This window comes from Diadema antillarum, unplaced genomic scaffold (genome assembly GCF_040938485.1).
Source record: "Diadema antillarum isolate AM-2024a unplaced genomic scaffold, OU_Dant_1.0 seq00001375_RagTag, whole genome shotgun sequence".
NCBI lineage: Eukaryota > Metazoa > Echinodermata > Echinoidea > Diadematoida > Diadematidae > Diadema > Diadema antillarum.
The window spans coordinates 45,484-68,569 of record NW_027272135.1 but is presented as its reverse complement, the minus strand read 5'-3'; the positions used below and the strand labels follow the sequence as shown (position 1 = coordinate 68,569).

The 23,086-nt window shown below is 40.2% G+C and overlaps 1 protein-coding gene across 1 annotated transcript; it reads right to left on the bottom strand.

Annotated features, from left to right (window-relative positions):
• Positions 1–119: 119 nt before the first annotated feature.
• On the bottom strand, positions 120–21,628 carry LOC139708811 (very long-chain specific acyl-CoA dehydrogenase, mitochondrial-like). The gene is made up of 15 exons (XM_071620764.1): positions 21,463–21,628; positions 18,968–19,064; positions 18,008–18,080; positions 16,297–16,361; positions 14,096–14,230; positions 13,339–13,607; positions 11,874–12,002; positions 8,866–8,960; positions 7,810–7,913; positions 6,512–6,703; positions 5,444–5,506; positions 3,630–3,731; positions 2,921–3,018; positions 1,321–1,539; positions 120–333 (listed from the first exon to the last, which is right to left on the bottom strand). The coding sequence occupies exons 1-15, from the start codon at positions 21,528–21,530 to the stop codon at positions 120–122; spliced, it is 1,923 nt and encodes a 640-aa protein (XP_071476865.1). The 5' UTR covers positions 21,531–21,628.
• Positions 21,629–23,086: the final 1,458 nt, after the last annotated feature.

Sequence of the window (23,086 nt, the reverse complement as noted above, 5' to 3'; positions counted from 1 at the left end):
TCATGTACTTCAGTGCGCAAGCAATGTCTTGGTGTTGTTGTTGTTTGTTTGTTTTCACACAAAATGTTCACCGAAAATCGCTTAATCTTGATGAAGTTGCGAGTGCGGCCAGTGGCCAGCTAACACTTGAGGGGGTGGTCCGGCACCACGCTGCCCGACTGGACAAGCTGCTGCGAGATGGAGGCCATACGGCCAAAGTTCTCCTTGGACTCGGCGGAGCGCAGGGCCTTCAGGTTGGCCGAGACGCGGTCTGATGCCTCACTACAGAAGAGCTGGCAGAGGTGCTTTTCATGCTCAGCCGAGGGGGCACCCTCTGACAGTGATCGGGATGCCCTGTGCAAGTACACACAGTGAAAAAATAGGTCTCATTTGTCGGCAGAACTGTTGAATTCTTAATCTAAAATGTATATAAATGCACAAGAAATGTGTGAAATAGCATTGTAATAAGCCAGTTCACAGTTAGCTCATGGGCACATTGGTACAAATGACCTTTCTCTTTTTCTCAGTTGGTTAGGCACTTCACTCGTTTTCAAAGCAGCATGATGCATAAGCACGACCACAATTTATGGGATTCATGTTCCCTTCAAACAAAGAATGAACTTATGCAGAGCAGGTGACAAGAATGGTCTGTCAATTGACACTTCGGCAGGCATTCATTTCATTTTTTTGTGTGTGTTGAGTGCATAAACATTTCTTAAAAATCACTTAAAAATTTCTCTGTACTTGTCATCAAACTTTGAATGGCATTCCAGTTATTTAAAACTTTTTTTAAAATGCATTTCTTTATAGTTTCAATGAACTATGGTTCGCCCTCATTGGCTATTAGCACAAGATTTTTGTTCATGCAGGATCCTCTCTCTGGAACACGCTTCCTTTACACATTCCCACTATCTCCTCAGTGGATTGTTTTTCGTAGACAGGGTTGAAAACACACCTATTTGTTTGTTTGTTTGTTTTATTTTATTTAATCACGGGATAAAATGCCCTCGGATCAGCCGAGTGAGGCTGTTTTTCAGAGAGGCCGTTAATACAGTGTTACAGCAACAACAAAAACAACACAACGGCTAACAAATCAAAGCAAATTAACAATTAAAAAAAACAACCCAAAACCCCATAAAATTTCATTTAGCATATGATTAGTCAATGATTCAATTTCTGAATTCTTTCTTTCTTTCCTCTCTCGCTTTCTTTTAAGCTGTGTGTGAGATTTTTCATGCCCTTTGAGCACTCAGATTGAGTGGTAAAGGGCATTATAAATACCCACTGCTGTTATTATTATTATTATCTTTAAAAAGCCATATCTTGGCAAAGTTCACTGACCTTGAAAGTGTGGCCACCATGGCGTAGATGTCGATGGCTGCGTCTGCCAGGCGCCACTGCAAGAACTGCTTGTCGATGATCTTCTTCCCGTGCTTGACCAGGAGGCCCTCCACCGAGATGCCGAATTCCTCCATGGACTTGGCCGCCCGGCCAGCCGATTCCTGCAGGTCGGTGTGGACGTATTCACCAAGCGAGGGCGCCGAGCTGATGCCCACCATCCTGAAAAACCAAACGAGTACCCAATATTCTTAACATATCCTTAGAAAATGGTGTTATGTGTCATACTTTGTAGGAAAACCTTGAATACATAGGCTTCTTATCAAGTACAAGTTTGTATGCATAAAGTTATGTAACATTTATCAGAATGATGTCATGCAATTTAATGGGCTTAGACCAAGCAATGGGCTAAATGTAATGACCACCAAAAGTTTGAAACTGTGAGTTTGATGACAAGTTTAGGGAAGAACTGTAAATGGTCACTACTTATTGGCACTCGCACGCTCAATAGTGAAAGCATTCAATGGTCCTTTTCAGTGAATGTTGCATAACAAGCAGTTGATTAATCAGGTGGCACGAACCATTTAAGGTGTTGAATAGAATCAGCTAGCAACCTGCAAATTGCACAACACAAGGTGCTTGCATTTACCTTGCTGCACGGGACTAAAATGACAATTACACCTTTGAAAACTTCTATCCTTGAGCAGTGTGTCTGGAAAGCTCCTTTACGTGTGATTCCTACTGCCAAAAGTATGATCAAATACCAGGTAACTGCACCTGGGTGTAAATCAGTCTGCTCAAATGAAACGGTGTTATCTCAATTTTCAGGACTCTTATATCAAATTCTCCATGAGAACTACACATACACATTTCCAAACAACAAATGTTTGGTTATCCCAATCTATTCAGAGCAATTTGGATCAGAGTCTGCATATCTTATCAAGACTTTCAAGAGTGTTACCTCAATATTGCTCTGGAGAATGAAGAAAGTGATAGTTTGAGAGCAAGAAGGAGACAGTAAGGAGAAATATAGGTTTGAAAGAGAGAGGACAGAGAGAGAAATAATGGAAAAGAGGCAAGGAAACAGAAAATAATAAGAGAGAAAAGGAGAGGGAAAACAGGGAATGATTATGTGAGACTGAAATGAAGAAGAGAAATGTACAGATGACAAAGAACAACGATGCAAAGAAAAATACTGGGCAAATGTGAAGAATTGAGAATATCAAAGCATGTAATCACATAGGTTCATCACTGAAGTGGATGTACAATCTAACACTCCATACAATGACTGTTTGCATATATGATATTATTCATGGCTTTACATACATTGGGAGCATCTGAAATGAAACATATGGCAGTGGACATTAATTTCATCTTCTTTTCCACTCCATCATGGCGGGCATTGAGAAAATGCATCAAAACTTAATTTCTCATAAATTGATTCATAGACGTGCCAAGTTTGATTTGAGAGGAGCTAACCATCCATGATAAACAAAATTCCTCATAAATCAATTCATGCATGTGCCAAGTTTTATATTCGCAAAGGGCCAACAATATGTGGAACCAAAAAGGGGGGGGGGGTGCAGGAGGTGCAAAGCCTCACCTCTTGGCCCTCTTGTTAGCCTCATCCATGATGACCCCAAGGTTGGCGGCTGGGTTCCTCATGGCTTTTTGCAGGCCCTGCAGGTGCTTGCCGGCACTCTGGTGACAAACAAACAAACACATAAGTTTAATACACAGAGATTGCTCACATATCGGGGAGTATGAAGAACATATCAATGCCAAATCAAAAACATACATTTCAAAGGCATAAACTAGAAAAGCACTTGGAGAGCGCAGATCTCCGCCAAGCAGCTCATTTCCACCCACTAGGCACACATGGTTAAAATCGCCCAATTTGAATATAAAAGCCTTTTGTTTACGTCATCAGCTTCCAGCTACATGGACGCCCGGGCAGAGCACGCGCTTTAGAGCGCATATGCAAATCTCAAATATGAGCAGCCTAAAACTCCCAAGTTCATTAACCCTATCTGTGAACACATAAAAAATCCTTTAAAAATTGTAAAATTCCCAGATCACTAACAAAATTGATTCATCTGATCCTTGTGTCATCACCAACTTCTCCTGCAAGTTTCATTCAAATCCATTCACATCTTTTTAAATTATTTTGCAAACAGACAGACCAACACCAATGATCACATAACCTCCTCCTTCCTTGGCAGAGCTACTATATCATAAAAATTCAGCAGGGGGGAGGGGGGGGGGGGGGGGCTGAGGGAATGAGAAAAAAGATTTTCCCGCTGCCATCTTACCTGGAGTCCTGTGAGAGAGATGAAGAGTCTCAGAATGTCATTGGTGCCTTCGAAGATTCGGAAGATTCTCAGGTCACGCATCACTCGCTCAAGGCCATAATCCTGATCAAGAAAATCGAAATACAGTTTGGATTTTTGTCTTTCTTTAACAATGTTGATATTTTTATAAGGCCAAAATCAATTTCTCCTTTTGTCTGAATAATGCAATTGGACAATAAATTGAAAGCTCTGACCATCAATTTCAGTTTCATTCATTTCGGAATCAGAATAGTTTGTATAAGAATGGTGTGTGGCATTCACTTCCATCCATTCTTCGCAATTTTATGAAAGCATATATGATGCATCTATGACAGCTCTTAGAAAAACATTCCTGTTTCCCTATATTTATCAATTATCTTTAAAAACATGTATATAAATATGTTAAGTTGGTTAATTGTAAAGCTATGATACATTGGACCCCTCTGTGCCTCAGAATAGTAACATTAAAGGGATGGCGCATAATAAGTGATTTGTATCGGTACTATTACCACTATTGAATTACACCTCAGTATATCGCAATGCTCAGGTATGAGATCACATCCAACTTTCTGTCTAGTACTTGTGCAACAATAAGATAGATATTTCTTGAGTTCTTATAATTTTCATGAATGTTTGAGGTAACTCCCAGTTGCAGCAAGTCCGAAAAAAAAAAACCCTGCTGTGTCTTATCATCCATGCAAACGCCCCTCATGAGTTTTTAATAACCCAACTACAAGTATTTCTACTACTTCTACTGCTATCGCTACTACTACTACTGACAGTGCTATTACTACAATGACTGCTACTTCTGCTACTACTACCACCACTACTACTACTTACAACTACTACTACTACTACTACTTACTACTACTACTACTACTACTACTACTACTACTACTACTACTACTACTACTACTACTACTTACTACTACTTACTACTACTACTACTACTACTACTACTACTACTACTACTACTACTACTATTACTACTACTACTACTACTACTACTACTACTGCTACTACTACTACTACTACTACTACTGCTGCTGCTGCTAATACTCCCTTTTCTTTGTCTATTTTACCGTGACTGCTACTGTCAAACCTGTGTATAGCGGCCACCCAAGGGAGATGAAAAAGTGGTCGAAGTAGACAGGTGGCTGCTACAGACAGGGTCTTTAACATGATTTTTTTATTGGGGGGAAATTGAGTTTAGTGGTCGTATACGGCAGGTGGTCTCTATGGCAGGTTTGACTGTACTACCGTTACTACTAGTACTGCTGCTTTTGTGACTCACTACTACAACTCTTAAAGGTCCAGTTTACCTGTGGGAGCAGTGATTTCAAAAATGTTCAAGATATCACCTTTGATGCATATGTGTAGATCTGTTGTATCACAAAACATCCTACCACATAAAATTTTCGCAATAAAGCCTAAAATATACAGAGATATCAGTATTTTTCTCAATAAACCACAACTGTAGATGGTCAAGTCTGGAAGCATTCTTTATTATAACTATTGTTCACATTTTGTGTATTTAACAATACGTAACATTGATTATACGGATTTAAACTTTTACAGTGGTTGTTTCTATACCTAACTCATATCTTGAATAGAGCTATTTTAAAGCACTAATGCTGAGTTTTTGTTTCATCTGCAAATGGTAAATTGTGCCTTTAAGGTATCACTAACACTATCGGCTTGCTTTTGTTAGTCTCGCAGTATGACTGGAAAAAAACAAAACAAAACAAAACAAAGAAAGAAAAGCCCAACATGATTGAGAGAGGTTGCATGCACACCTTCATGAAGCCCATCCCTCCAGAGACTTGGATGGCCTCATCGGCGACGAACCAGGCTGCCTCCTGTTGTAAGGGGTCACAAGGTCGCGTGTGGGAAGCAGACATGAGAGAGAGGGAGATAGGAATGAAGGGCAATTAGTCATTCAGGTTTAATGATGTGTGAAACCTGAGTCACTGGGTAAACATAGTCGCAGCTAGCCTCGAGTCAAGGCTTCAACTCTTCATTTTTTTAAAATTCATATTGGACCATATACGATGGGAAAACAAAAACCATACGTGAAGATTTGAAGTCTAGACAAGAGTAGACGTATTTCTCTGGAGCTGTACTAAATAAATGCCAAATATTTCACACATCTATACTCCATCAATTCAACTCTTATTTACCTGACAGGGCATAGAACTGTTCTGCTGCCATTTACCATAATATGGCCTTCAATACACCCACTTAAATGCATAAACTCCCTAAAAGTTTACTTGCAAGTCACACATTGCTTTCACAACATCACACATACACATGCATATCGGTATACTGGTCATTTGTCTTAGAATTTGGGCACACACTAGAAAAATAAAACAACAACAGAAAACAAGAGCCAAAGTTAAAAAGTGACATCAGGAAGACGATGTGATAGCGAGTCTAATTTTTCGCATAATGGGATTTTCCGTCGTCACAATCAGATAAATTCGTAATCATAGAGCACAGTAATGGATGGAAAAGTGTATGTGTATAAGCTGCGTACATGTCGAGAGCGGAGTCAATATTATTGCATGTTGTTAAATTCATGAATGGCACCTGACTCATGTAATTTGTGATGAAATTTGCAAAAATAAAAAAACCAGCAAAAGTATATGCCATATACTGTAACAGTTGGCATCTCTGTTCAAGAGGCAAAAAAGAAGAAGGAAAATGGAATGAAAGAAAGTGGGGGCAGGAGTGGATTAGGGGAAAAGAGGTACAGGCTCATAATGACCCTCCTGCACTCCTGCATCCCCCTTTCCCCAACAAAAAAGAAAAGGGTCAAGGAGGCCCAAAAGAGAGATGGAGCTGGGGCCCAGCCCCAGACTTACGGAGGCGAAGATCTTGCTGATGGCCGCCTCCAGCTGGAACTCTTTGGAGCCGGAGTCCATGTTGGCACAGAGCAGATAGGCCATGCTCTCGTTGACATACTGCTTGACCGCCATGCGGGCCAGCTTCTCCTGGATAGCTCCGTAGCTGTCGATGGTGGAGCCGAACTGCTTGCGGCCGGCCGCGTGCTCCACCTGCGGGTCAAGGAAGGAATTGTCCATGTTCAAGAACTTGAGTCATTTTCATGTATTTATTTTAGGGGGACGGGAGGAACATGGGCGTTGTTTTGTTGTTGTTGTTTTTGGGGTTAATTTTGTTTATTGGCCATGCTTAATAATCATTACTGAAAACAGACATTTTGGTTTACATCGATTTAACCACTAACAACCTGACCATTACTGTGGTTGGTGCTGTCTTCATTCTTCTTTTCTTCTTTCATCATCATCATCATCATCATCATCATCATCATCTTCATCATCCACCCGGTTAATCATAATGTCCCTACAAAAGAACCAACAATCAATGTCAAGACTATCATTTATCATTACGACACCAAAACCAAACAGAGAATTATCTCCTCCATCATTCTCTCCATGATAATTTTCGAGACAGCTCTGAATCCTTCAGACTTTGTTACCGTGGGCGGCGAGTTGGCTCAGTTGGTAGCGCGTCTGCCTCACGATCACGCCGCCCGGGTTCGAACCCGAGTCTGGACTGAGCAATGTTGTGTGTAAGCATACCATCCCCTCTAGCAAGAGGCAAAACACTCTGTCCCTCGGATAGGACATAAAATGGAGGTCCCGTGTATGAGAGAGTAACAACTCATGCACGTAAAAGATACCGCTTCATTCATTCATCGCAAAGAGCAGGGTGTTTAACCCGGTGAAGTGGTCCCGCCTCACATCCAACTGGACCCCATGGAAGACCAGCTTTACGTAGCTGAATATGGGCTATCCAGCCATCTTCTCATGAAAATGAACAAACAAACAAACAAACGAACAAACTGATTCTCACCACTGTCACATGTTTATCACTACAAGGAATCAAGAATGATACTTATGATCTTGCACTTTGACAATTCAGCATGTTATTTGCCAAATTTCTAATAAAATTTCTTCAACCAATTGAAGTCAGAAACAAGTTAGAATGAAAATACTGCTTTTATTTCTGGATTTGCACCTCCTTTTTGCACGTAATTTTGTGTTATCATGTGCTTGACCATTATCATCATGAAAGTACAGGTAGATGAATTACATTGGTTTACAGACCTGCATGCTCTCAAGGAAAATGTCAGACTTACAGCTTTCTTGATGAGGCCCTTCATGGTACCACCGAGGGCAGCGCCCATGCCAAACCGTCCGTTGTTGAGGATCATCATGGCCACCTTGAAGCCTTGGCCAACCTCTGCAGGGGCAGGTCAAACAAATAAAGAAATGAGCCCTCTACTGCTTGAAAAGAGAGAGTCTGGCATTTGTAGTCTTGTTTCAGACGGAAATAAGACCCTAGCCACACAATCATACAGCTTGAATGGTCGATTCTGGATGCTACCAGTTTCACCAATAGTAAACATTGTTATAGTTAGTTTGTTAATGCTGCGTTTACACTACATTCCCGGTGGCCACCACAGTCATGTTTCGAGGCCATCATGGACAAAACAAGATGGACCTGAGACAACCCAGGGGGATGGGATGGGCAAATGTGACAGATTGTGATTGCAGTGGATGCAGTGTCAGATTTTTTAACCGTCAAAAACTTTGCCACGGCAGTCCCAATGCTAGTGAGAACCCTACTAGGCCATAATAAAATGGGGTGAATGCAACAAAATGTGATACCACATAATAGGCTGTAATAAAACTTTGTGCAACCTCAACTCTTAGCTCATTGCTACCCTTTGACTGTCATTATTTGCCTTCCTCACACTCTCCCTAAGTCACTTTCCTGCTTCACTCTCCTCTCTCTAGGGTCTTCTTTCTCCAAACAATGATCCTTTCAATGACTACTTATACATGGAATTTAATACATATACAACCTTCCCTCCTCATTTACATCACGCTGCAAAATTCAAAATATAGACGGTGACTTGCTGTTTTGCCACAGGCAAGAACAAAAGGCAGGCATGTGGATTTGCAGTAAACTGTAAGTTATTAGTCTTCATTGCAGTACGTTGGGGATGTGGGAACCCATTGAACTTACTCAAGTTTTTTTCTTCCAAAAAAAAAAGGAGAGAGAGAGAAAAAAAAAATCTAACTTCATTACTTATCACTTTCTTCTAGTAGCCTGTGGACGTTTCCCACCTGCATGGAAGGCAAAAGGGTCATTTACCCCCTCCCTCCACCCCTTAACTGCATCTCCTCACCTCCGAGAAGGTTTTCCACTGGAACCTTGACATCCTCGAAGTAAACCTCTGCTGTGTTTGATGCCTTGATCCCCATCTTCTTCTCTGGAGGACCACTGCAAGGTGAAAGTCAAAGGAATTGTCTTTACATACTGTATATGCTGTTATTTTCGCGTACAGATATTTTCGCGAATGAGAAGATTATAGACATTTTTGCGAGATGTTGTTTTCACGAATTGACGCCGACGCTAACGTTCATGTACTAATATCAAAGCGCATGGAGACAATTTCAACTGTGACTCGCGAAATTCGCGAAAATAACAGCTTATACAGTAGGCTGTTTTTCTTATGGGTATTCGGATTAATGGACATCGTTTTTATCTATCAAGGACCTAGCACTGACTAACTACCTCCACCAGGGAATGAGGAGGTTAAGTGATCATCGGCGTTGGTCTGTCTGTTTGCAAAATAACTCAAAAAGTTGTGTACGGATTAAAGGGACTGTATAGTACTGGTTGAGGTGGGGATTCATGTTTCGAACATTCCTAAGTGAGATAATGAGAAACGTTTTATGAAATATGAAAGAGCATGTAATTTTAAGAAGGATTCAACATCTGATGAAAATTGGTTTCAAATAACTGAGATATCCAAAAAAGTGATAATAATAAAAGGCGACAGGCCACGCCTTTACTTACGATCTCTTTGTTTCACCTTGTTTTTGGGTATCTCAGCCATCTCAAAACCGATTTTCATCAAATAAACTTTTGATACGCCTTACAATTGCATGCTCTTTGACATCTCGTAGAGTGGTTTCTGAATATCTCGCAAAACGTTAAAAGCTAAATCCTCACCTCGACCAGAACTGTACACACCCTTTAAAATGAAACTTGCATAAAAAGTCGATATTGACACAAGGAACACCTCACTCAACTTTGGTAGTGATCCAGGAATTTTTATGGATTTTTGAAGGATTTTTCATCTTTTGGCATATTGACCGATTCGGGTTCGTTGAGGGCAGCAGACATGTCATGGCACTGGGCGCAGCCATAGTGGGTGTCTGAGCCGACCCCCCCCCTGCTCTCCCCCACCCCAGGCAACATGTTTATCACGCACTTGTAGCAAAGGTTCGCCCACTAAGCAAGCATTCGCGTACTCAGTACGAGACGCCCATTGGCTAAAGCAGTTTTCATTCTGCGCGCTAGGGAGAGGGGTGGGGAGTGGGAAGGGGGGGTCGGCTAAGACACCCACTATGGCTGCGCCCATGCCAAAAATACACATAGCGCGTCACAGAATCGGTCAATAATGTCAACGAACTTGGGGGTTCAAGCTGTGCGTACTGGAGGTATACATACAACCTGTACCCGCACTAAAGCGCCTGCTCTGCTCGGGCAAGGCGCAATGCAATGATGCAAACAAATGCTTCCATTTTGGGATATCGCCTGCGTGTGAGGGTGGAAATGAGTTCCTGGCTTGGAGGAGGTCTGTGCTCTCCAAATGCTTTTCTAGTTTAGTTTGCTACCATTCAACATAATAATGACCCTGTTTGCATGCATGATTTGTTGCTATGTTGGGCATACCTCTGGCAGTCAATTGAGTGGCCCACATGTCTATATGCTTGTCTTTTACATGAACCTCGCTTTCCCAGTAACACACATATTTTGAACAAATAGTTAATTACAGGTTTAATATGCACTTGCTAGTTTTTGTTTTTCTTCTGCTTTTAAACATGTGCTCATATACATTTGTACATGCATTTTGTATTACATTGATTTGTTGTACTTGTTGCATTTGAAAGAATTTGTGATATTGGAACTAACATTTGATTTGAAAAAAAAAATGAATTGACGGGTTTCTTTATTTTAAAACACCCTGCCTACTTTACTGGAAAGAATTTGTGATATTGGAACTATAATATCATCTGAAAAAAAAAATAAAAATAAATAGACAGGCTTGTTGATTATGAGGAACATCCTTTCTACTTTAATGGAAAAGATTACATTTTCAGCACTAGCAAGGGCACTACTGTGGGAAGAACCAAGAAAGCTTTGTCTTGAATAGACATCTACTTGTATTCTTAACACAAAAGTGTTTCGTTAAATATTGTGGATCTAAATATACTCCTGCACATTCAGCACATTCTTACAATGCCAAAGTTCAAATCACCTCGTGCACTACAGCGTATATCTGAGCGTGAGAATGTGCATGTTGAACATGAACGTTGTGGTGAGAGGAAAGACGTTCTGAAACAAGACATGTCTCAACTTTTGAAGTAGCACTTAATATCAGTCTACAATCTTCCTCAGGACTCTGTATATGACATGAGCAAATGAAGTCTTACATTCCTGCAACAGCATAAATTTTGTACATGTTTTTTCTTTTACGGCAAAAATTGCACAGGCCCCACATCTATCACACAAGGCAGATCAGATTGTCATTTCTGACTTTGAATATTTCGATACATATAAAAAAAACCCACAAAGCTTGAGTGCAATATTGACAAAAGCATCCCAAATGAAGTATTATAAATATCACTTCTCATTTTCTAACGTAAGAATGGTCCCAGTATTGGCAGTACAGTTTAGAGATTAAAGTTAATGTTTTTCCTCTTAAATTTTAAACTTCATTGTGGCTTTGTGCAGATTCCATGCATTCAACCAGTGTCAACTAATCTTTCTCCAAAGTGAGATATCCAGTAAAAGTGATCAGAGTTGCCAATTTAATGATCAAAAGAACAATAATGATTTCTGCAATAAAATTTCCATGGGACGTACTGGCCCGAATTCTCAAAGGTGCTTTACATTTAGACCATGGTTTTAAATATGCACATTCCTTCTGCATAAATAAGATTGACAGATTGTGTACGCCAACAGATGTCCAGTAACAAACCCGAATGGGCACACACATGTCAAAGGTATGCCTACACTGTATTTCACGTTTATTTTAGACCATGGTTTAAATTTAAACCACGGTCTAAATTCAAACCACCTTTTTTAATTCAGCCCAATGCGTTTTAACACAAGTGTTTGTACCTGGTCACACCCCCAAAGCCCCTCTCAACAATGAATGCCGAAATCTTGTCCTTTGTGTTCCCTTCAGCGTCGGTGACAGCGGTCTGGGCGAACACGGTGAAGATCTCCGCCAGGCCACCATTGCTGATCCTGGAGTGTGGAAGGGAGATAAAAAAATCCAACAGTTTAGGCCAGATCATATCATTCAACTGCATGATCCTCAGAAACAACATAAATGGATTCCCTTCTTTTTGAAGAACCTTGCTGCATATACCACCAGCATTAAATATTCACATATCCTGACTAGTTTTACAACACATGCTCCGACATGTTTTTAAAATTTGAAATTTTGAAATCTTTGATGAATTCATTGTAATTTCAAGAAAGTAGTCCATTCACTATGCAACGCAACACATTTTCCATTGAGGGACAATGCAAATTAAAAAGATGTTTACTGAACTAAAAACAGCTTATCAAGAGATAAGAAATAAAAACAGCAACCATTATCTCCACTTGCAGCATGGCCTAAAATAAGACAGTGAACATCAAACACTACAAGAAAAGAGGGACAAATAGCATGTGTTGTAGATACCATACAAAGCGGATGGAGGTTCGTTTGCTAAGACTTTGGCTTTTTGAAATGGTGATGAGTATTACATTGCCAACAGAACCTTGAACACAGTGTTGCAATAGCATCACAATCACACTCAAATCACACTGCCATCTGATAAAAGATAGCATGAATGTTTTACTAACACTGAAAATACCTTTCTATATTTAAATAAGAGTTTGAGCAAATAAATAAGAGTTCAAGCAAATAGTTGGCAGTCATCAGTAGATAACGCGGATTCAAGAGCATCTCTGTATATCACATATGGGTGAGAAACGTGTACATCTTAGAAAACTATGATGTGTACATGACATCATTGTGTGCCATGACATATACTTCTAATGCGATGCTTGTTTTGTCAGACAAGCAGCCTTAGCTGATGCATATGATAATGTGATAAAGAATTCAGTAACACTAAAGGTTGACTTCGGGTTAGATAGTACAGATAGTATCCAGGCAAATGTCTGCATATAGAATGCAAAGGGTAAGTCAAAATTAACACTGGATTCACACGTACACTACTACAAATAGAAGTTGTGTACAAACAACAAAAAATGCCTGAAATATTCCTGTGATCTCTTAACCCCATGGAGCTTATTTGCCCCCCCCCCCCCAAGATCTCAGCCATCAATAAGTATTACTCAGTCCATCTGTATTCAACAGTGATGAGAGATTTCCATTTCCTTTATGATCACAAGGTGATGTTGCAGAAATATCACCCCATGAATTTCTTGCCGTGAGATCAATAGAATGTTAAACATATCAAGCACATCTCTTTTGAGTCACAACGATTATAATAGATGCTTCAGGCATTACAAGATTGTGCCTGTGGCACTGTGCGCTCGGTGAATCCTGCAGAGGGTGCCCCCTACTCACCAGATCTTGCTCCCGTTGAGGATGAAGTGCTTGCCGTCCTCACTCAGCACCGCCTTCGATCGGATGGAGCTGGCGTCGGAGCCGCTGGCTGGCTCCGTCAGGCAGAAGGCCGCCATCTTTTCGCCAGCCGCCAGGCTCGGCAGGTATTTCTCCTTCTGCGCCTCGTTACCGTAGAGCAGTATGCCCTTGAAGCCAATGGACTGGTGGGCGCCAAGCGTGATTCCAACCCCGAGGTCATGCTCTCCAACGACTTCCACCAAGCGAGCATACTGAAGAAAAAAAAAATTGCCAATAGCATTAAAAGATGACACTTCTTCTGTGCAATTTTCTTAATCTTATAAGAACAGAATAAAGACTAAGATAGAGGAAAGATTAACTTGTTTGCATGAACTAACAAGCCACATCCTTGAATTCAATAATGATTATGTAAACAAAATAGAGACAACTGTTGTCTGTTTGGGTAGAAATCATCAAAAAGGGCTGTTGTTATTCTTTCAAAGCTGGTTGAATCTTGTCTCTTTTTTTTCCAAACAACTACAAACAATCAAATAAAAGCAGAACCTATCCAAAGATCAAATCAAAACGCCAGTGGAGTATGATTCAAAGACACTAAAATCAGCTAAGACATGATGATGTTGGTTTGTGAGAGAACTATCATTCAAGCTGCAGTACCAGTATCAAAGGTACGTAAATTGAGAGCTCACTTTAAAACAAACATCAGAAAAAAAAAAGAGCAACGGAGCTTCTTTGAAAATACCTGTGTATTGGTCAGTCCGATTCCTCCAAGATCCGCTGGGACCTGCAGCCCAAAGGCTCCCAGCTCCCTGAGACCCTGCATTGTGTGGTCCTCCACTTTCTCCAGGGCATCGTTCTTCTCCGCATCATTCACCTCCTGTGTGGAGAAAGTTATGCAATCGTCATGGCAACAGATGTTGGGTGGAAGAACACAGAACACAAAACACACACACACACACACACAAACAATGAACCGATATCATTTTGTAGCATGAAACACAGACGCTCCCCTCATTCTTGTCACTTTTTTAAATGTATACGGTGAATTCATTCAAATCTTTTAATCTGGATCAGAGTTTTTGTGATTACCACAGGGAATTCAATGATCATTTAATGCTGCACATCACCCTGCTGATGCTGAAGATATGGAAGCATTTGGAGATGATAAAAAGTGTTGCAGCCATTTTATGTTTCTACTCTACTGACCACTGAGACAGCCTTGTGCTAAATTTTGCCAGACGTTCTATTCATAGCATTGACAACCAGCAGCAATTTCATGGAAACTGGAAAAGACTGCAAGAGAAGGTCGCACTACACCCACACTCAGATTCCATTTGCATGCACTATGTACAGTATCTACAGACTACGCAATAATGTATGGTCATACAATGAAAGTAGGTACCAGCAATATCATATTCCCTTCACCAATGCACTCTGTAGGTTACATTCCATTCATAGTATAAATTCCCCATTCAGGAAAGACTGAATGACCCATACTGACCACTTGCTCCATATACATGTACTATGCAGATCTCACTACTAGTACTTTACACATCTTGCCACAGCTGGCTAAGGAGTACTATATACACAATTTATGTACTAATAAGGTATCTCGATCACATGCAAGTAAAAGAGCCATACACTTTCACATGCATCATGACACAGCAATTAAGGATTTCATGCCACTGTCTGGAGTCATACATTGTACCTACAAGTAGGTTGTCCTTTTTTATGTTTTTTAATAGACATACAGATTGGTAATACTGTAAAACATGATATATTCGCGGCATGAAATTTCGCAAATTGGAACTGACGGCCTTTTTCGTGGCATGAAATTTTCGCGAATTGCCACTGGTGTTCGATGCATACAGTGGAGATAAGAAAACTTTCACATGTATTTTATTTTCGCGAATCATGCCGCTCGCGAAATTCGCGAAATTAAAATGCACATGAACATTCCTCATTTTACAGTAATTGACACTACCTAGGACAAAAGGGCAAACTCTACAACACAGGCAACAAGCAACTAAACTCAGGTGAGGATGAATGTGTGTTTTAAAAGGAGGACTTATTCCCAACACTTAGAGGTAATCATATATATACAATGTAGCATATAATATTCATACAAAGTGTAATTGCCAATTCTGCTCGTGAAAAAAATCTGCTGTGGGTGGAGCTCAAAAGTTTGTGAGGTGTTGACAATGTATGATGATGAGAACTCTTGGATAAACAGTACACACTCAGCGTCGTAAGTCAATATCACAGTGTATTAATGTAAAACCAGAAATTTCCGTGTACTTGAAGCTTTTGTGAATACTATAAAACAAGAATGTTCACGTGCATTTTAATTTCGCGAATTTCACTAGAACCAAGATTCACTACATCAAAACGCAAGTGCAAATTCTTGTCCACACAAAACGCATTGAATGTTAAGAGGCATCTCGCGAAAATTTAATGCCGCAAAAATATCTTGTTTTACAGCATGTTAAAGGAGCCATCATTTGCATATATATGGGAAATGCATGATAAAGTTTATGTCTACCTGTGGTACACAATGCAGTATTCTCATGATTTTATCGCCGTCAGCACTTCATAAAAGTTTCATGCTGCAAAGAATGCCATCAGCTACGATTTTCATGTTTCATGCCATCAATGTTTTTGGTTTGACATTACAGTCGCCCCACAATCTTGAGTTTACATGCAAAGAAGTATTACACCTTACCAGCATAAAAATTTGAAACAAATATTGATAACTTCATAGAGCGTCTCTGGTTCAGTCCTTCATTTGTATGTCCTTTCTTTCTTTTCAATTTACCATTTTTTCCCTTTGATTCCTATTTCTGGAGATTTCCATGCAAAGAGGGACTGTTTCTAGAAGTGAGTATGTCTTATATGAGAAATGTGAATGATCGTTACAAGATGAAAAGGGATGTCTGGGCTTACCTCAAAAAATTTCATGGTAGGATCGATGAGCATTTCTAGATTTTCCCTCTGCTCCGGAGACAGGACTACAAAGAATTTTGGGAAGGAGAATTGAAAAGTAATAGCGAAAAATTCATATCACATGAATAACCATGACAATCAATACTTGTACAGCTCAAACTACAGTCATGAAGGGTGTTCCCAATATGCTTTGAAGATGGTGGAAACTATGAAAGGTTAACAGAAGAGATTGAATGTGTCTCTTACATCAATACGCTTATTTTTTTTATTAATTTCTCTTGCATTTCAAAATCTAAAATATCCAGTTGAGGTCTAGATCTACATGCCTTAATAGCCAGGTTCACACGTACACCAATTAGCGGGATACAAATCTCGAGATTTGCATCGCGATCGTCATCCCGAGTTTTTTGCACGTGTGGACAGAAAAAACCCGCAAATTAGCGGGATAAGCATCGCAATGCTAATCCCAAGAAATCTTGCGCTGGTTCGTCAATTAGCGGGATAATTGGCCGCGCGCTGGTACGTGTGAACGGTCGGGATTAGAATCTCGAGTTTTTACATCCCATCATGCAATACGCACATTACAACAGCGAGGCCTCTGCGAAGAGGTCCTTCACCTCTTTGGAGTACAACAACAGCGCGCGAACCACACCACTGACGCGTAAAAGACAATGGACAAAGGTAAGTGCGCGCAGGCAGTGATAGAGAAGAGCGCTGCGTGACCCAGTTTGCAGGCTTTGCTGTTATCTCTATCGGCAATTAGCGGGATAATTTGGTACGTGTGGACGCTCGCGAAATTAGCGGGATACCGATCGCGATCGCTATCCCGCTAATTTGGTACGTGTGGACACTCGCAAAAAAACTCGGGATGTGCATCGCAAACGTCATCCCGCTATTTTTTACGTGTGAACCCGGCTAATAAGTAATATTTGGCCATTGTTGAACATCATTATGATAACCCATAATAAATCAGATAATGATGAAATTGTGCTGCTACATATTTGAAAGAAATGGGTTGGGACCATCAGGCAGGTAAGGTTACCGGTATATTGTAAACATGCACAGCTTCTACGCATGACAGGCAATAGGTGTGGATGATATCACACACTTGATGGGAATAACTGCATGTTTGTGAGAACTCTCCAGCCATGAGTGACAATATTTCTTGCTCATACCATACGGCATGGTGAAATATGACAATGACTGATTAAATCATCTGATCAGTTGAAGCAAGTCTACAGAACAGACAAAGAAAATGTTGAACGAACAACAATGTTTGCTAACATACAGTGTATGTGTTACCAAAGATCAGCACCTTGCAGAGATAAGCTCATATGCTGCCTCTTACATGTCTGATCCCATAAACAGTCCTTGGATTATTATGCCACAGAAATGATCATATTGCTCTTACTAATTTGGCATTCCTGAATGAAACTGTACATGTACATACACCTACATCCTACTTATTCCATAAAAAAAAAATACAGATGACGTATCACACGAATAAATTGATGCAAGACAATTATCCATCAGACTGTAGGACCCAACTTCATACAGAACTAACAAGATTTGTCAAACCCACATGTTGTAACTGAATATGTGACCACTAACTGGACAAGCTTACGGTTAATTGCGAATGCTTTTAGGATTCTGTTGCACGAGTGACCCATATGCACACCACCAATCAGACTCAACATGAGTGCAACCTTACCATCAGGGTATGGAAATACTTCCGAAGGGTTGATTTGTCCCTTGAAGAGCCCCATCACAAATGACTTTGTTTCCTGTTACATAACATAGACCAAGAATGACAAATTCCAAGGTTCTTTAAATGCCTGATTTGTAATACAGTCTAAACATGGGGCTATTCCACGAATGTTCATCACAAAGTTTCTGATATTTATCTCTGCTCCCACAAAAATAACAAAACAGACAAAAAAAAAAAACCCTCCACCAAAATATGACCATATGTTCCATCTGTGTCATTTCACCTTCGAATTCATTTGTTTTTAAATTCCATTTTGACCTCAAGCATTCAACAGTTTTTTTTTCTGTTTATTTTAAGTTTACATCATGCTGTGTTTGTTACAAGATACTTGTATTGGGTTAAATTTATTTACCATTTACATACTTAATTTCAGCACAGTGCAAAATGTACACTTTACACTTGCTGTATGAGGAGGTGTATTTACAATGCACTGAAACTAATTGGCACAGGGAGTGATACACAACTTCTACTATTAATGCATAAATGTTCATACAAGATATTCATGATAAGTAACAGCCTGTATAGCTACATTGTACACATACAACTGTAGTAGCAACACTCGTTTGTAAATGATTACAATGTACCTGGTGCTTGACTACTTGAGGTGTTCAGTTTCTTTTTGTGTGGTGTGTTTGTTGTGATACTTAGTTAGCTCTTGCACAAGAAAATTTTGCTTTGTTTTTCAAGACAAGGGGCAGCCATTTCTTTATGCAAGATTTCCAAGTAAATATCTAGTATGCCTAATATAGTGTACTGAAGCTGCAAGAATTGAAGCTAGGGACCCTGAATACGTCCAGTGTTATTTGTACCACATCACAGTAGTTATGAACATGGGAGTGGGAAATACGACATTTGGTTGGGAGATGGATACCTGAATGGTTTGTATTCCCATGTCATACACACCTCTGTCTTGGCAGGAGCCGGTGTTTGGGCAGTTTCTTGCGGCTGCGCTGCAGACGCCTTGTGGCGGGAAAGCTGATTCCATGCTATGACTCCAGGCCTGAGGAAAAATAAGTAGCATGATACTATTTTTACTTTTTGATAAGTGAGAACTTCGTGAACTCTGGAAACATTTGTTTACAACAACAACAACAACAACAACAACAACAACAACAACAACAACAACAACAACAACAACAAAAGATGTTCCAAAATCAACAAGCAAAGAACACTTTGCTTTCAATAGCTGAGATTCACACTTAATTTCACATACTAGTCAGGTTGTGTAGTACTGTCTGAAAAGCTGCATTCTTGTAAAAACACTCCTTCCATCGCAAACCAGGTTGGCAGAAGTCACAGATCCTCTTCTTCTTTTGCACAAGTTGGATTGATGCTATTGAAAATTAATGCATCAAAATTTTAACTCTTATACACTGTACTAAGGTAAAGTGATTTGGGGGCTTGTGATCCATCATCAGATGAAACTATAATCTCTGATTCAGATATAAAAAAAATTCGGTGCATATTTTCTTACTCTGTCAAAGTACATGCCCTCAACAGTGACAAGAGGACAATGTTCATTTATTTTGAATTTTCATGAAATTGATTTATAAATCCTGTAACATTGATTTCATGTAAAAAGTCACTCACAGGCATGAAGCACCAAAATATGATGTGCAGAGGCGAGTTGCCAACAATTCAACTATAACAATCCATCTCTTCCTTCTCCTACTTCCTTTCCTTGTTTTTTTTTTTCTCTCTTCTTTATCTACTTTTTTTTCCTTTAAATTTCCTTTCTCTTCTTGTCCTTCTCTCTTCTAATACACATCACTCCATCGGAAATAACATTCTATCACAGGGTCACTCAGCGACAACTGTTTAATTTTGATATCACCTCAGAAGAGCAGTGACACATGTGACATAAAAAAACAACAACAATGGCAACAGACTCACACTCACAAAGTCATCTACCAGCAAATTTATTGCAAATCATTATCAAGACACCACGTTGAACCAGGAACACCCCTACCTGCATCAAATGCCATATTTTAACTTTAGTCTTAGATCTCTAGACTACCACAATGTTGCAGGTATACATGTACAGCCGCAATAGTTGAACCATACATCTGGGGGAAAATACTAGGTTTTATGTTACGTCTCTGGAGGAAGTCTCAGTAGGAAACTGACAGTACTCTGTAGACTAAGTACTGTAAAACTAGAAGCATTCACGGTGTGAAACTTTCATGAAAGCAATGACCTTTTCCGCGGCATGAAATTTTCACAAATCACCAAGTTCTGGCAATCACTAATTTGCACAGATAAAACACTTTTGCATGCACTTTACTTTCGCGAATCTTGTCTCCTTGCAAAATATGCGAAAGTTTCATGGACACAACAAATTTCTGGCTTTACAGACTGGGGTAATCATCCCTGTTTGCAACAGGGTGCCTACATGTTGTATTTGTGGCAGAGGCCGTTTCATTCATTGATAAAAAGGCCCAATCAGGTGCAAGAGTACCCTCACTTTCCAAAACACTTGTCATGCCAGTAACTCCCGCTTTTGTTTTAAAGTGGGACTAAAAACAGCCTGAAAACAACTGCGAAAAACGCCGAATACAAAAATTTAGGTTTGTCTTCGAACGTTCAGTAACAGCACTCTTTTAACTTGGGCCTGGGGCACTCCCACAGTATAACTGTGTACAAGGAGCGCCCCGGGGTTTGTCTGTTGCCGGTAATTATTCTGTAATTTACCCCTCTTTAACAGTTCTACCAGACCAGTGAATTCCTAGCCTTTAATGACTGTCTTTGACATTTCATGGCCACTTTGCTGCCATCTAAATAATATACAACATTGCGCATTGCCGCATTGGTGACCATCACTGACAATATCGCCAGCAGAGAAGACAGCTATCACTCTGCGACAAGACAACTGACAGTGACATGTCATGAAGTTGAGTTATCACTCACTTTGACTTGACTCGGATCACACACTCTCGCTCTCTTAATTTTTACACAGTCACACTCACAGTCACAGTTATCAAAATATTTCTAGGCCCTACTACTATTTAACGTAAATAGCCTCGACCAATTTATCATAAACTGAACTTGCCAAAGTGGCTACCTAACTGTAAATGGGGTAATATAAGTGATGTTTTCACTTTGTCTCGCTCGAACTCTTTACTTTGGTGTTTGCGCCCCCGCCCTGATTCATGACGGCCGCGGCGGGTCGGTCGTCGGGTCTCTTGGACCAGGATGCCCCTGCCCTGCCCTCGGCCCTCCGGGCGCCCGAACAACCCGGCCCGACAGCGATACGATCTAGCACCGGTACATGTACTAGTGTTCCACTGAATTCATGACCTTCAAATGTAATGTCGTACATGGACATCGTATGCGATCTGTAGCGGCAGCGTCACCGTTCAACATCGCCGCATTTATCCATTACACAATCACAGACTTACCTGAAAGCGGTTGAATTATGAGCCACGGTATTCTGAAGGCGACAAACTAATCTCGCTGACTGCATCATGTTGATAGATTGTGAACTGGCGTTATCCGAAGAAAATGAATATTTGACGGGTCTTTCCTGAGTTCTGAAATCTTGTCTAATCACACAGATTATGTCACTCTCCAGTCCTACGCATATCAATACAGCATGTGTGTACGATACCGTGTGTGTGTGTGATGTGAAGTGTGCAACCGGTGCGTACGTTCGTTCACATACGTTTCATAGAAACGCGTAGGACGCGCGCGTATAGTGTGCTACGTAACAATGACCCAGTGCCCTTCGATTACTAGTTCGGAAATCGGTCTGTCGAGTGACGCACCGTACCGGCGCGGCGGCGACAACAAAGCTGAAAGTCAGAACAAAGTCAAACCTCGAAAAAAATTAGGCCATCATTTTCAATCAAGTATCCATAGCTAATTACATTTTACCTGAAAGCAACATATTGATGTTTCTCGATTTTTCTGGTTTGCGCCAAAATCGAACAGATGAATGTCGTTTCTGGTTTGGGATGTTTTTAGTTGTTGCAAAATGGACCCATTCCCACAAAAATGAGTCGTCGTGAACTGTACTACCCTGGCCATCAAGGGGTGTGTCGGAGGTGTGTGTGAGTGTAGACACGCCCTTCTGACATAAATTATAATCATAACAATGTCTCACCTGCTCAAGATTACTGTGAATCATATAGGATGCCTATGTGAGTTCCATCAAAAAATAAATCTCAGAATGGCCAAAGTGGCTACTATCATGAAAGACTTAATCTAAAAGAGAATTATACAAAATCATTTTCATAAAGTTTCTCATCAATAACGGTGTGTCTTATGAGGAAAAAGTCTCTCCTAAGACTTTCATAAAACGAACCTCTGGTGATGACGCAATCATTAAAAAATTATTCATTTGAGCAATTTACATAATCTAACAGAAATCAAAATTAATTTTCTATGTGAAAAGGGATGAACTTTAGATTTGCGGACGTCTCGCAGGAGATTGCCTTGGTCGTTCTCCTCTCTCCCTGCGTCGTGTTGCTAAGTAAGAGCTTACGGGACGCGCGCCCCATTTAATTATAACTATATCAATCATGATCAGTGCATCAAATAGCACTGACCACGGGCCATGACACTGTCAAAATTGAAGTCACCGGTGACTCAGAGGTTGTTGGATGTTTAGAAACAAGACTGGCATGATGAAGTATATTCCAACACACAATGTAGAGTTTATAGAATATCTAAATAATATGAACTTGAATTCGATTATTATTGATTCAATTAAGTTCTACTGATAGAAAGTTTTTCTGTCACTTGAGGTGCTTGGATAACAATTAAAGTTGCCTGTGGTGATGGGACGGTACTCAAACTAATGATCCCAAGAAGTTAAAGAATTTGGGAAAATTGTTCTCCAGTTCAGTTTGGAGGCCAATAACTAGGATTTTTTAGGGGGGAGGGTTTCAGAATTAGAAAAAAAGTTGACCAAAAAAGAGAATAAAGTTCAGGGCAATTTTCTGGTGCCACTACAAGCTTCCTTTCAAATGGCGGGGGGGGGGGGGGATTCCGCAACTAATTTTTTTTTCTTTTTATTACCTC

Bases quoted from the DNA above. Each gene is read 5' to 3' on its own strand.
- LOC139708811 (XM_071620764.1), bottom strand. From the start codon at position 21,530: ATGATGCAGTCAGCGAGATTAGTTTGTCGCCTTCAGAATACCGTGGCT. The intron at 19,065-21,462 runs GTAAGTCTGTGA...ATTTTTCCTCAG, and splicing joins CATAATTCAACCGCTTTCAG to GCCTGGAGTCATAGCATGGA. The intron at 3,019-3,629 runs GTAAGATGGCAG...GTTTGTCACCAG, and splicing joins TCTCTCTCACAGGACTCCAG to AGTGCCGGCAAGCACCTGCA.